The sequence below is a fragment of the Harpia harpyja genome, chromosome 13 (assembly GCF_026419915.1).
Source record: "Harpia harpyja isolate bHarHar1 chromosome 13, bHarHar1 primary haplotype, whole genome shotgun sequence".
NCBI lineage: Eukaryota > Metazoa > Chordata > Aves > Accipitriformes > Accipitridae > Harpia > Harpia harpyja.
The window spans coordinates 40,336,304-40,348,915 of NC_068952.1; the positions used below are offsets into that span (position 1 = coordinate 40,336,304).

General features: G+C 38.0%; 1 protein-coding gene across 3 annotated transcripts in view; it reads right to left on the minus strand.

Annotated features, from left to right (window-relative positions):
* The window catches only part of UNC5D (unc-5 netrin receptor D), a 171,095-nt gene that overhangs the window by 49,074 nt on the left and 109,409 nt on the right, over positions 1-12,612 (minus strand). For all 3 annotated transcript variants that reach the window (XM_052806397.1, XM_052806400.1, XM_052806396.1), the window contains exons 5-6: positions 1,207-1,387; positions 212-379 (exon numbers count right to left, since the gene is read on the minus strand). In XM_052806397.1, coding sequence (XP_052662357.1) covers positions 212-379; positions 1,207-1,387 — 349 coding nt within the window. The remainder of the gene's footprint in view (positions 1-211; positions 380-1,206; positions 1,388-12,612) is intronic.

Consider the following 12,612-nt stretch of genomic DNA (forward strand, 5'->3'; position numbering starts at 1 on the left):
CAGGCCACAGGTGCTTGTGGCTACTGCTCAGACCCTACACAAAGCTCTGAGCTGTAGTCTAAACAAGGATGCAAGTATTTCCAATTTCCTTTTTGACCTCAGTGGGCTCTTCAAAGCACAGTTGTCTACCTGGCCTTTCAGACTGAAAGAGCTCTCCTGTAAACGTGACCGACTTCCAAAGTTATTCCTTAGTAGACTGTGCATATCTCACCAGGGCAAAGAGAAGTGCAGGTAATTTTCTGCACTGACATCCCTTCACAAAATGCACCTCCGTTGAGTGGAGCAGGGTTGGTACAGGTCCGTGATCGCTTCTGCCAGCCCCGACCACACCGTGCATTGCAGTTTGACCACTCAGTCCATGATGACCAGCCTCCATTAACTGCAAAACACAAACATGCTTGAGGTTGTGGTAGGTGTGCTAAGAGACATCAACCAACAAATCTGATCAGATCGTTTCATTCAAAGGCAGGTAAATCCCAAGCTGAAGTAGGAGCATTGCTGCCTATCAGTACACAACTACATAAAGGCCATGGTGTCGGAGAACACAAATGTTTGTTTTGGAAGAGTAATATGCGAAGAAGTGCAATGACTGATATTCGAGTCTGAGAAGGAGGTAAAAGCAGGCACCTCAATTCTCATGAAATATGGTTTGCTTAAATCATAAACAAGACTTCTTTATTTCAGAAAGGGTGATATAGGAATGCTCTCCCTCTACCAATAAAATGTCACATGCAGTAATAAACCTGGAGAGCAACAGAGGATGGTAATAAAGCACTGGTTCTGGTCTTTTGTCCTTTGCTGTGTAACATCTAGATTCACTAGTTAGTGCTTGGACACTGCAGTACCACAGATCCAGTTAAGGCAGCCCTTTATGTACCTCCCTATGCATGTGCTTCAGGGTCTCCTGATAAGGCAAGGCTTATTTATGTGGTTTAGCTTATAATTGCATCTTCTTAACATCTGGAGCAAGGACTGTTATTATTGACATAACTTCTGGGAATCCATCACAAACAAAAAACCTCCTAATTCTAACCACTCTAAAAGCAGGCATGATCTCAGCCTTGAGCGACAGAACTGAAATTCATCATAACAGGAAGGAGGTTAGCCATTTGATTTAGAACCAGTTGTATGTTAAAAATATAAAGTGCTCCAGCAATAAAAGCGCACACATCTAAGTTTTTCCATAATTATCACGTTTTCACTGACCATACACCACAACTGTCGCAGACATACTCCTTCTCTTGGCAACAATGTTGGCAGCCATGCAGGTATAGTTCCCAGAGTCAGAAAGACGTGCCTGTCGAATGATGAGGTTGTGGTCTGCTCTGGTGTCAATATTCTCATCCAGGTTGGAATCTATGGGCTCCTCGTTCTTTAGCCATTCCACCTGGAGAGGGATGAAGCAGAGAACAACATGCAGTAGGAAAAGATGGAAGCAGGAAATCTGCAAAATTATATTTCAATGACTTAATGTCATTGTGATCTTTATTATAAACATTAAGATAAAAATGAAGCTAGGATGGGATTCCCAAAAAGGCAGACATTTACAAATTTAGAAAAGAAACTATTCCTATTCTGAAGACCCTAGAGCTTATTAACAAAGGCACAGCAAATGAAATGCTAGGACATAATAAAATAACAAAAATGAAAAAAAAAATGGCAAAGCGCTCATTCAGAGTTGCAAGGGTGTGGATTATAAGGGAAACATTATTTTTGTTCTATTGGGAGAAAAGGAAGGAAAGATGAGGGAGAAGAGGATAGGGCAAAAAAAAGGAGGAGAACAATAGATTACACTTTTCCTTGCGTGGTACGTAGCTAGGAGGCTTTAATATTTAATCCAAGGAATCAAGAAGTGATGATGAAAAATACTGGATCATTCTAGTTGAATATATGTCATTTACCTCCTGGTTCTCTTCACCGTTAGTATTAAAAGCTTGAACCTGAAATAATTTTCTTAAATAATAGGATCTTAACATTTCCTCTGTATATGTTCTTGAATCTACACTGTGTATTTTGTTTTTATTGTAACCATTTATTCAATTATTATCCTATTTAGGAGAGCCGTTTTGGCTTCCCTGAGAGAATGAAAAAATGGGGAAAAGTCTGTAAACCTGTAATGCCAAAGAAAGGCACCTGATGCCTTGGGCTAACGACCTCATTAATATGATAGGGAAATACTTCCTTTGACTCAAGGAGCAGAAGGAGAGACATGACCAATAGAGATTAGCAAGTCAGCTAATGATTGCCGCTTTTTTTTTTTGAAGGCAGTATGGGTTAGTAACTTAGGCTGATTTTTATTCCAAGAAAATGGAAGAAAATGTCAACTGATAGCCAATAAGAAGTATTTAAAAATACTACTCTTGATATACAGTGCTTTACATGTTCAAACAGTTGGACAAAGATCAGTTAAGCTTCATAATAGATGGGGATGACACATAATAAGTATTATTAATTCCACTTTTTTTGAGAGAGAAACATAAAGATGAAATTGCTTGACATCACACACAGTGGAAGAGCTATGTCATCATAATAGATTCCCAGTTTACATAAACATTCTTAAACCAGAGACCATTAGTATTTGTTGTCAAGGTACATAAATACTGTGAAATGCTGTGTGTAATATATTTTAATACATCTTCTCTAGTTCACCAACCAACATATCTCTGAGTAGACCCAGCAATTATCTGAAAGGCACTTCTCTACTTGAAACATTAAAAAAGAAATAGTTAAGGCATGGTAAGCTGCTGTTACAGAACTGAAAAATTAAAAATAGAAGCAGAATCAACAGATTCTATTAAAAGACTGAATAAATGTACGTTATTTTAATAGCTTTTCTAGACCTGAAGGAGGTATGGCTGTACCCTGAAGTCAAATACCCTTCTCATCTCAGTTCAGATGAATAACCTCATTTAGGAACTTGTGGAAGGGCTTGTAACTTTGTGATAATGAGCTTATGGATTTGCTAGCTACAGGCATTCATTAGCACACTGTTCTGCGCAGATGGTCTGCAATTTGTAGATTTTCCAGTTTATAAACAAATCTGCAAAAGCTGACCGTCAAAGCCAATTAGATTTCATGCCAGGCAGCAGGTTCCCCTTCCAGTAGCATCAGTCATTTCGGTTAGCTGGGGACAGAAGGTGTGCGACTGACACATCCATAGATTCTCATGTCCCGGTACCACAGCAGACAGCTGGGAGGGAACTAATCTTGAAAAGAATCTAGGTCTGTGGCACTTACCCTACATGGTGACTATGGAATTAAGTGATTATTTTACTTATCTGTCAAAAGATGCATTACCTGAGAATGAAGTACATTATACATTTCATACTGAAAGTAGTTAAAAGATTTTAGCTCTATATATTCTTTTCCTCAAACTGCAGTTAACCAAAAATGGTAACAAAGACAGAATGTCACCATCAAAGCTTACATTAAGCATTCAAGACATACCTGTCTATTTCTGCATTCTTATAAAGTTCTGTCATAATACTGTTTTGTTTTCATTTTCCTCTCAAGTCTTAACTTCTTTTTTTTTTAAACAATTTCCTTCACAAAAGTTTAAAGAGTTTTGGGACCACATCACTTTGTATGCTACAGTGCATATCCAAATAAACATTTAGAGTGAAGTTTCAAGACAGTGAGTTGCTAAGGCGTGCCCCGTGACATCAAAGGAGGCAGTGCCTGGCACAGGTACGCTTCTTTAGGTAAACCCAGAGGAGACTTTTCACCAAAAGTCTCACTCCCTGAATTTGCTTTCCTTAGTATTGTTAGGAGACACAATCATGCTTTGTCATGAACTTAACACACCCAGTAGCTTAGGCATCCTAATTTCCATTGCTAGAAGCATCCCAGGAAATCACACGGCTAGCATTCATACTCATTGCCTCTCATTCCGTGAGCTAAGTGACAGGGCTGACACTTCCACCTGTATTGACTGCAGATGGCCAGGCACAGCTCTGGAGCAGTCACCAAACAGCCTTATTAAATCCAGCAGTGCTGAACTTCTCCCTTAATAGTACCTCTTTGAATGTATTGCATTTTCCTTTGGTCTGAGTAAGATGAGGAACAATCAAGTAATCCATTTACTATTCAGCTTCCCTTCTGCAGTTAACTTTAATACTAATTATCAGAGGAAGGTTCTGCAAAGAAACCAGGAATGCAATTGAAATTATAGAACAGCAGCACTAGCATAAATCAAGTGACAGAAATTCAGTGGTCGCAGTCAGAATTAAACTCACTTTACGTGCAGTGTAATGACAAACATAGTAATGGTCAAAGAAATGACAAACATGTCTAGTATTACTAGAGTTCATTATTTCACAAGTATATTTATAAATTTTGTGTTTTGACTCTCATCAGGTCAGGGGCCTTTGCAGGGCAGAGTGGGTGGGGGGCACAGGACGGCTCAAGGTCCTCATTATTGTTACACTAGCACTTCAGGCTATTTTTCCTGTAGACAGCTTTTCCAGGAGGGAGTGCACACTGATCCATTGTTTACTGAGTCTAGGACTGCAAGCCTTGGTGAATGAAAAACATTTAGAAGAATGATGGTCACAGTGAAGGGAGAACATTTAACAGACGGAATATAAACATGAAAGTGTTGAGATGTGCGCGATCAAAAGATGATTTGTAAGTGAGGGCACACATTGCCTTTTTCTTCTTATCTGGAGGCTTGATGACACTGCAAATACTCGTCTCTAATTCCAGCCTCCCCACCCTTGAAGAAAAACCAGACTTATCCAAACTCATTCACTGCCTTTGCCTCAGCAGACAGATGCTTTCAAAGATGGAGAACTAAGGGATTAATTTATAGGATAAACTGATAAATTTAAAGGACTCATGATGACAAAAGGTTGTTGTTACTTGCAGTGATGCAACCTTTGGAAAAATTCAGCACACACAAAACAACCAAGCAAAATAAAGGCAACAAAGAAACCTATCATGTCTCCATACTGAAATGAGGCACGGTGTTCTGAATTGCCAACCTGCAACGCCAGAAGAGTAGATTCAAAACTCATTAGCATTTAACTACCCTCACTTTATCATCAGTGGAGGTCGTACAGTTGCTTGTAACACAATGAAATACATTTCTTTTTAAGAATTAGTCTGTCTGAAGATCTTAAATGTTTCTATCTCGAACTAGAGTTAAAAACTGCTATAATATGCCTTAAGTTTACATACAGATACCCGTTTTTTTTCCTCTGAAATTAAATCTGCTCAGAATTAAAATACCCCCATCAATTTCTAACAAAGGCTAATCACATAATGATCTACAAAAGAAATGCAGGGGCAGATATAGATTAACTCAGCTACTACACATTGGGTGGCAGCAGATGAATTAGCATAATCTTAAATTTGTTCCAATTACAGAAAGCAATTATCAAAGACCAGCTTACAGCATTATCAAAGTAAAATCAGTTAAATACACCACATCCTAGGTAGATTACGACAGGAGTCTGCGAACTCTTTTTCTTTAAAAATAAAGCTTATCCCAACTCATCCACATTTCTGTCTACTGTATACAACATTAAAACAGCCTGTCAGCTTCACATCACAGGAACACAACTGCTGTTTGAGTTGCTGCAGGTGATGGAGTCTCACTGTGCCTGGTATTTGCAAAATAAATAATGTATGCATGTCAGCCTTATTTGTATATGTAGCCATACAGATACTACGGACATGCATCTTCCAGTTGCCATATAGCAAATTCAAACGCTCTGGAGACTCACAAATATCCATGAGAATATCGATGGAGGCAGAGCTGAGTTAGAGACTGCAGGAAAGCTCTGGCAAAGGTTGCTACGGTTCCCTTAAAACTCTGCCCATTTTATGGGTTATAGTTGTGGCTTCTATGGGAACAGAGTGTTATGCCCCTAAATCTCAGCTGCTTTTGAGCCCGATGGCAATATCACTGGGAGCATTTTATTTCACCTTCACAGGGACTGTGTTAAGCCTTTACACAGACATCACCTCTGTAATTCAAGGAGAAAAGCTGACTAACTCTAGATGAGGAAGTAACATTCTTCTGGCTAAACTTTATTCCTCCTTTGCCAAATTTGAGAGGGAAGCTATACAGCTGTTAGACCTCCTGTAAGACTAAAGAATATTCTTATTTGCAGTAACAGAAATTACTTTTTTGTTTGTTTGGTTTTAATACCAAACTTACTATTTAAAGCTTGAAGATTAGAGTAGGTCAGATACCAGTTGATTTGATGCACTAAGAGTTCTTCATCCATTGCTCGGTCTAATTTAAACATCCTGAGAGCTGGCTGCCCGTGACTGAATTTTCTAGTCTTTCTAGCATATCTTGTTTGAGACTATAAAGAGATTTAATACCCAACAGGAGCAATACAACTCAAGAGTTCTTGTGGGCACACATGATAATTTTGTAGGTCAGAAGACAAAAGACCTTGGTACTCCTGCTTTTACATTATACTATCCTGCCCTTTAAATACATCTGACTTTCTCATGTGGTCAATAACCAGAGTACATATATATCAAAGATAATATAGTTAGAATGTCAGCTTATCTTGAAGAGAGAATCAATTGCTTTCTCAATGCAAGATAAACGCTTCAGGATTTTAAGATGGGAAAGGTCAACACCTGACTTACAGCAGCACAAATGTTTCTTACAGCATAGTCAATTTACAGATTTTAAATATTCTCTCTCTCTCAGATGGAGAAAGTAGTAAACACATCCTTAACCTTCCTTTAAGCCAATACCACTGCTCATTATGTTCTTAGAGAATATGCCAATATTTGTATCTTTTGGATAAAACTGTTTTGTCAATCCCAGATTCACTTAATATTTTAAATGTAAGTACAGCAGTGCTTAGAAAGTATGGTAGAGAATGCAATGAATAAATAGGTATATTGCTGCTCATGAGATTGCAGATAACTACACTGAATACAACTCTCTTCTCTGATATCTTATGCTTCCCTTGTAGCAAGGCAGAGGCTGTCTTTTTGTGAACCAGACAAAACTAAAAGTAGCACAGCAAGGAGTATGGCCAAACAGCAAGTTTACAAGTGACGACGATGGCAAATATTTCTCAGATATTTGGCCACACCTGACTAGACGTTAATTTAAAACCAATGACCTGAGATGAAGTGCTTTGTAACCCCACATTTTGTCAGTGGCTCATACATTTCTCAAGCATTTTTTTGTTCTGATTTCTTTATTCTCAAATTTCTCCTCCATACATCTGCCTGCTGTAGCTGAAGGTGCCCATTGTCTTGTCATTACTAACATTAGCTCTAACTTTGCAAGGGTCAGAGCCCTATATCTGGTAATAAATATTATCCAAAAAACGTTTAGTGTGAAGCTGTTAAAAATACCTATATATGTTAAAGATAAATGTAAAGATTCCAGTGATACAGAGGACAAAAAAGTGTGTTGAGGGGCAGAAAGGCGGGGGGGAGGAGGGGGGGAGACAGATGTCTTGATGCATAGACCATTTAAAGAAAATGTAACAAGAAATAATCTGGAATGTAGGTGCATTTTTATGTCTGTGTCCTTTGTCAGTAATACCTGTTTGACATATCCATCATCTCTTGTTTTAATTAAACAATCCTCCCCCACAACTTTCAATAGAGAGGAATAAAGTTTGCACGTGAAATTTTGACCTGACAGAACCAACCTATCCAAACTGACAAAAAGTCATTAAAATAGGTCTCTTAGAGACACCTCTTTGGATCTTAATTCTTCTTACAGTGCTGTAGTGACAACTGCAGAACAGTGAACATTACCTTGAAGTTGACTCCAATACTATTTTTGCTGTTGCCCATGAAGGTGCTTAATTAATTCAGTATAAATAATACAGAAGGCATCTCTACTTGAGCTCTTAGCTCTCTAAGAACAAAAATAACACCGTTATATATACAAAAGAACTAGGCAATACCATATTTTCCCCCCTAGAACCTGACTTCGCGTTAAAAAAAGAAAGAAGAAAAAGGCCGAGAACCTCTAAAACTCTGAATATCTAATTTCTAGCTGAAAGCTTTTTTTTAACTGGAGAAGAAAACATGTTTGAAGCTGAGTTATTTTCTACAAAAAAATTCCTTTTAACAGAAAATGTTTGCAATAGATTCTCCTCCACATCATGATTAACAGCAGGTATATCTGACACTTTCTCCACTGAGTCTAGAGCAAGCCTGGGGAGATTGTATCGCTAAGCTAACGCTGGCTTTTATGAATATTCCCTCCTCCCCATACTAATCAGCTCAGGCCTCTGGCTGGAAAAAGTTCTACCTTATCATTGATTTAGGTCTCTCATTCCCCAGTCTTTAAAAGCCTTATAAAAAATGGCTTTTTCGGTGACCTATAATGTTTGGTAAAAGAGAGCAAGATACATTCCTTTCAATTTCTTTCAGATCTAGCATGAAACTCCTGTTTCTAAAAATTCAAGTACGTCTAAGCTGGAGAAATCTTCCTTAATGTTACAGTTAGAATGGATGAGTATAGGCAGGGCAGGTGCTCCAATTACAGTGATGCATTAAGAAGGCAGCATATCTTTGTTACAGTTTTATTTTGCTTTCTACCCTAAGACTCAAACATATAAGTAGGAAAAGCCTCCATCAGCATAAATCAGTGTGGGAGATTAATAAAAAACAAAGGCCAGTTTGCTGGATACAAACCGTTCATATCTACCTTTATGATCACATAGTTACTTTATCAACACAATCAAAAAACATTAATCTTCCTTGCTAGGAGCCTATCGCTAGCAAAACACAAGCAGCAGGTCAGCTGTACCTGCTGCATTTTTTTAAATTAATCCACTGAGGGAATACTGCTACCGAATCGTTTAATCACAACACTGTCACGCTGTTCTGGTAAGCGTATTTTTCCTTCATTAGATTGAATATATAATCTCATTACATAAATCTGACATACTGACTAACTCATAAATCAGCCTGGGCTTTTGTTGGTTGTACTGTGGAAAGCAGCACAGGAATCTTCTCTTTGAAGAGATGCGCTTGGTTGTTGCAAGAGGAATCGTCTGAAAACTCAAGTGCTGCATGCTGCTAGTGGACATTTTCTTTCTTATTATTTCACTCTATGTGGCATACAGGTAGTGTATTTGCTACGTAAACCTCCAAGAGTAAGGGAAGCCAAGGGAGATGATACTCGCTCATGGCACTCTATATATCATAGCTCATACTCTTAAGCTACGTCCAGTTTGCAATGAAGTGAGCATTGCTGTTTGTGTGCTTTAAAATCACAATAGAAAATTCATATTGCTGAAAAATCCAGAGGAGAGGAATAAAGGCTAACATGGGATGGGGTGAGTCAAAGCAAAATTAAAATATGCTTTTGAATAAGTATAATGGGAAAAGTGACAGCCTGTATGTATATCTCAATTTATAATGCTAAAGGTGGGCAAGGAGTTGACTCAGACATGCTATTTTAAAACATTGTTATGAAGGTACATTGTTAAATTTGCCATTGCTAATGGTACATTGTCTGATTGTTAAAGATATAATCATATCCCCAAATAAGTTTATCTTTATTCCTATTTTTAGAGAAATAAGTATCTGACATTAATTGCAATACTGTTTTTTACCTACATGCAAAAATTATGAATGAATCAGCATTAATAAACCCAAAGGTTATTATGTGGGCTTATATGGCAGTTTTCCAGTGGGGCAGTGCACACAAATGACTTGACTTCAATTATTTTATGGTAAGCAGAAATAAACGATCTAGTTGAAACTCAAATCCTAGTCCCTTGACTATAAAGCTCAGCAATATTGGTGAGCAGATCAGACTTATCTAGAGCTTTTCTTTTTCTAAATAACTCAGAATTTAAGGATATATAGTAAACCACAGATCTTGTTTTAAAAGTATACAATGCACACTATACATTTCTCAGTATTGTGAATAAGGATGGTTAGAAAGAACAGCTAAAGGCTTTAGGGATGGTGTTTATGGTGTCACACCAGTGAGGTTTTATTTGTTTTCCAATGCACAGACATTTGGAAATTAATTATAAAAGTGCAGTTGACACTGAAAAAACATTTTTAGATAAGATTATTGGAAATTATGTTTACAGTGCTTTGCTAACATGGCATCCTGATAGGCAGTACCACATTTATACCAAATTCTTAGAGATAAGAAAATTATCACAGAAAGCTTACAGTAATTGAAAACAAAGTACAAATAAAGAGATCTCTTCTCTTGCATTTCTGACTGCTTCCGATCAATCATCAGTGCGCGGCATTACAAAAACCCAGTAGTATCTCTACCCATACTTCAGATTATTGCTCTCAAGAAAACTTAGAAGAAAGGTCCAAGTCTTTGAAAACTGAATGGCAGGAGTACTGCTCAGATAGCTGTTGTGGTTTAACCCGATGGCAACTAAGCACCATGCAGCTGCTTGCTTGCTGACACACCCACACCCCCCACACCAGTGGGATGGGGGAGAGAATTGCAGGGGGTGGGAGTAAAACTCATGGGTTGAGATAAAGACAGTTTAATAGGACAGAAAAGGAAGGGAAAATACTACTACTACTACTACGAGAATATACAAACCAAGTGATGCACCACCTGCTGACCGATGCCCAGCCAATCCCCAATCTGTGGTGCCCCCCTGCCAACGCCCCCCAGTTTATATATCAGGCATGATGTCATATGGTATGGAATATCCCTTTGGGTTGTTTGGGTCAGCTGTCCTGGCTATGTCCCTTCCCAGTTTCTTATGCACCCCCAGCCTCCACTGGCAGGGCAGTATGAAAAGCTGAAAAATCCTTGACTTAGTATAAACACTGCTTAGCAGCAACTGAAACATCAGTGTGTTATCAACATTATTCCCATCCTAAATCCAAAACACAGCACTACACCAGCTACCAAGAAGAAAATTAACTTTATTCCAGCTGAAACCAGGACAATAGCACACTAGTAAGTGTGAATATGATCCTGCCTAGAACTATAGTCTCTATTATTTGCTTTCAGTAATCATACCTGAGATTAGTTGGTTAGTTGTTATTAGTTTGGTTGGCTGTGTGGCCTCCTCATCTCGATTAACGCAGCAACTTCTTAATCCTGTTCTGTACATTACAGCAAACAAGGCTATAATTTTACTGTTCAAGAGTTACAGTGAATCACAAATACATAATGTTGCTCTTTTTTGTTAGTAGCCTTCAGATACAATTTCAAGAATGTAGCTGTGAGATATTACTAACAGAAACATCCTTTAGATCCATTAATGAATCATCTTTTTGTACACATTGGAAAAAGTATTTAAACTCAAACTCTATGTCTATATTTAAAGAAATACAGTTGTTAGTTAACATGTGTAACATTTATGCCATGTCACTAGATATATACCAAATGCAACTGAGCACCAGATTCACAACTTGCTGCCTTCTTTTGTAACACTGTTTGCAATTAAAAAAGGTGTTGATCTATGTCCAGAGAGGTAAAACATTCCCTAAACTTTTAATGTTACAACATTTCAGTTTCACCATACTCTAATGGTATTTATTCCGGATTATAAAAGGACCAGCACAAATATACTGCATCAGCAGAATCTGAATAGAGAGAACCCTCGCTATGTTAGACACAAAAGCCATGTTGTAAAAAGAAACACAACTAGAAAGTGCAGTAACAAATATGACTGGTACTTTGAAGTTGTTAAAGATCCTGAAATTGGTATCTACCAGCAGGTGTTTTCTCATATCGGGTTGGTTGGGTAGGTTGAATGTTTCAACCTATCAACAACCTTTTCACCTCTGAAACAGCATAATGTGCTATCTTCTTTTTTTTTAAAGGATGTAAGTTTTCCCCTTCCTGTGAAGTTAAGAAATCTATCTGCAAGAGGGTAAATTTTCTTCCTAGAAGCTTACGTTTGTATCTCTAAGACCTCCCAATAACTGCAGTAGGACAAAACATCATATAATCATTTGATTGCTTTCCTTTGGTCCCACTGTAATATATATCAAGGTAGTCTAACTGCATTGTGACTACATACATATGCGCACATATATATACACATCTCCATACAGAGAGAAAAGAAAATATGTGTTTGCATTAGGAGTACCTTCAGTGTGTGCGTTGGTGATGGGATTCAGGAGACAGATGTGCTTGGAAATACGCAATTAGACCAAGATTTGGATAGGAACAGGGAAATCATAAGAACCTTGGGAAAAAACGAACATAAGGGCATGTACACATCTCCCTTGCTTGTGGGAGAAGACAAGTGGTTGATCAGAAAGGATCAACATATTTGGGGATTCCTGATTTTGAGAGGGAGATGAGAGTTGGTAGAGGAGCTTCCTTAGATATAAAAAGGAAAATTAAGTTGCACAGAAATCACAAAAATAAAAAAGGAAGAGCAAGAACAGCTTCAAGAGTGATTAACAAAGTAAGAAAAAAAAAATACTATGAGCATATGGGTAGTAGTTCATCACAAGATACTCACTTTCTAGCAGAAGACATTTGAATCTGCACTAAAGTGTAGTCGATGCGGAAACTTTACCCCAAGGACATCTTCCATTTTCCCCCTCTCGCCTCTCCTCGATTAAAGCACTACTCACAATTGACAGTAAACCAGCTGCTCTTGCTATGACTGTGAGATGCAGTTTAGCAAAATGGGCGCTAATGTGAGAGGATCAAAA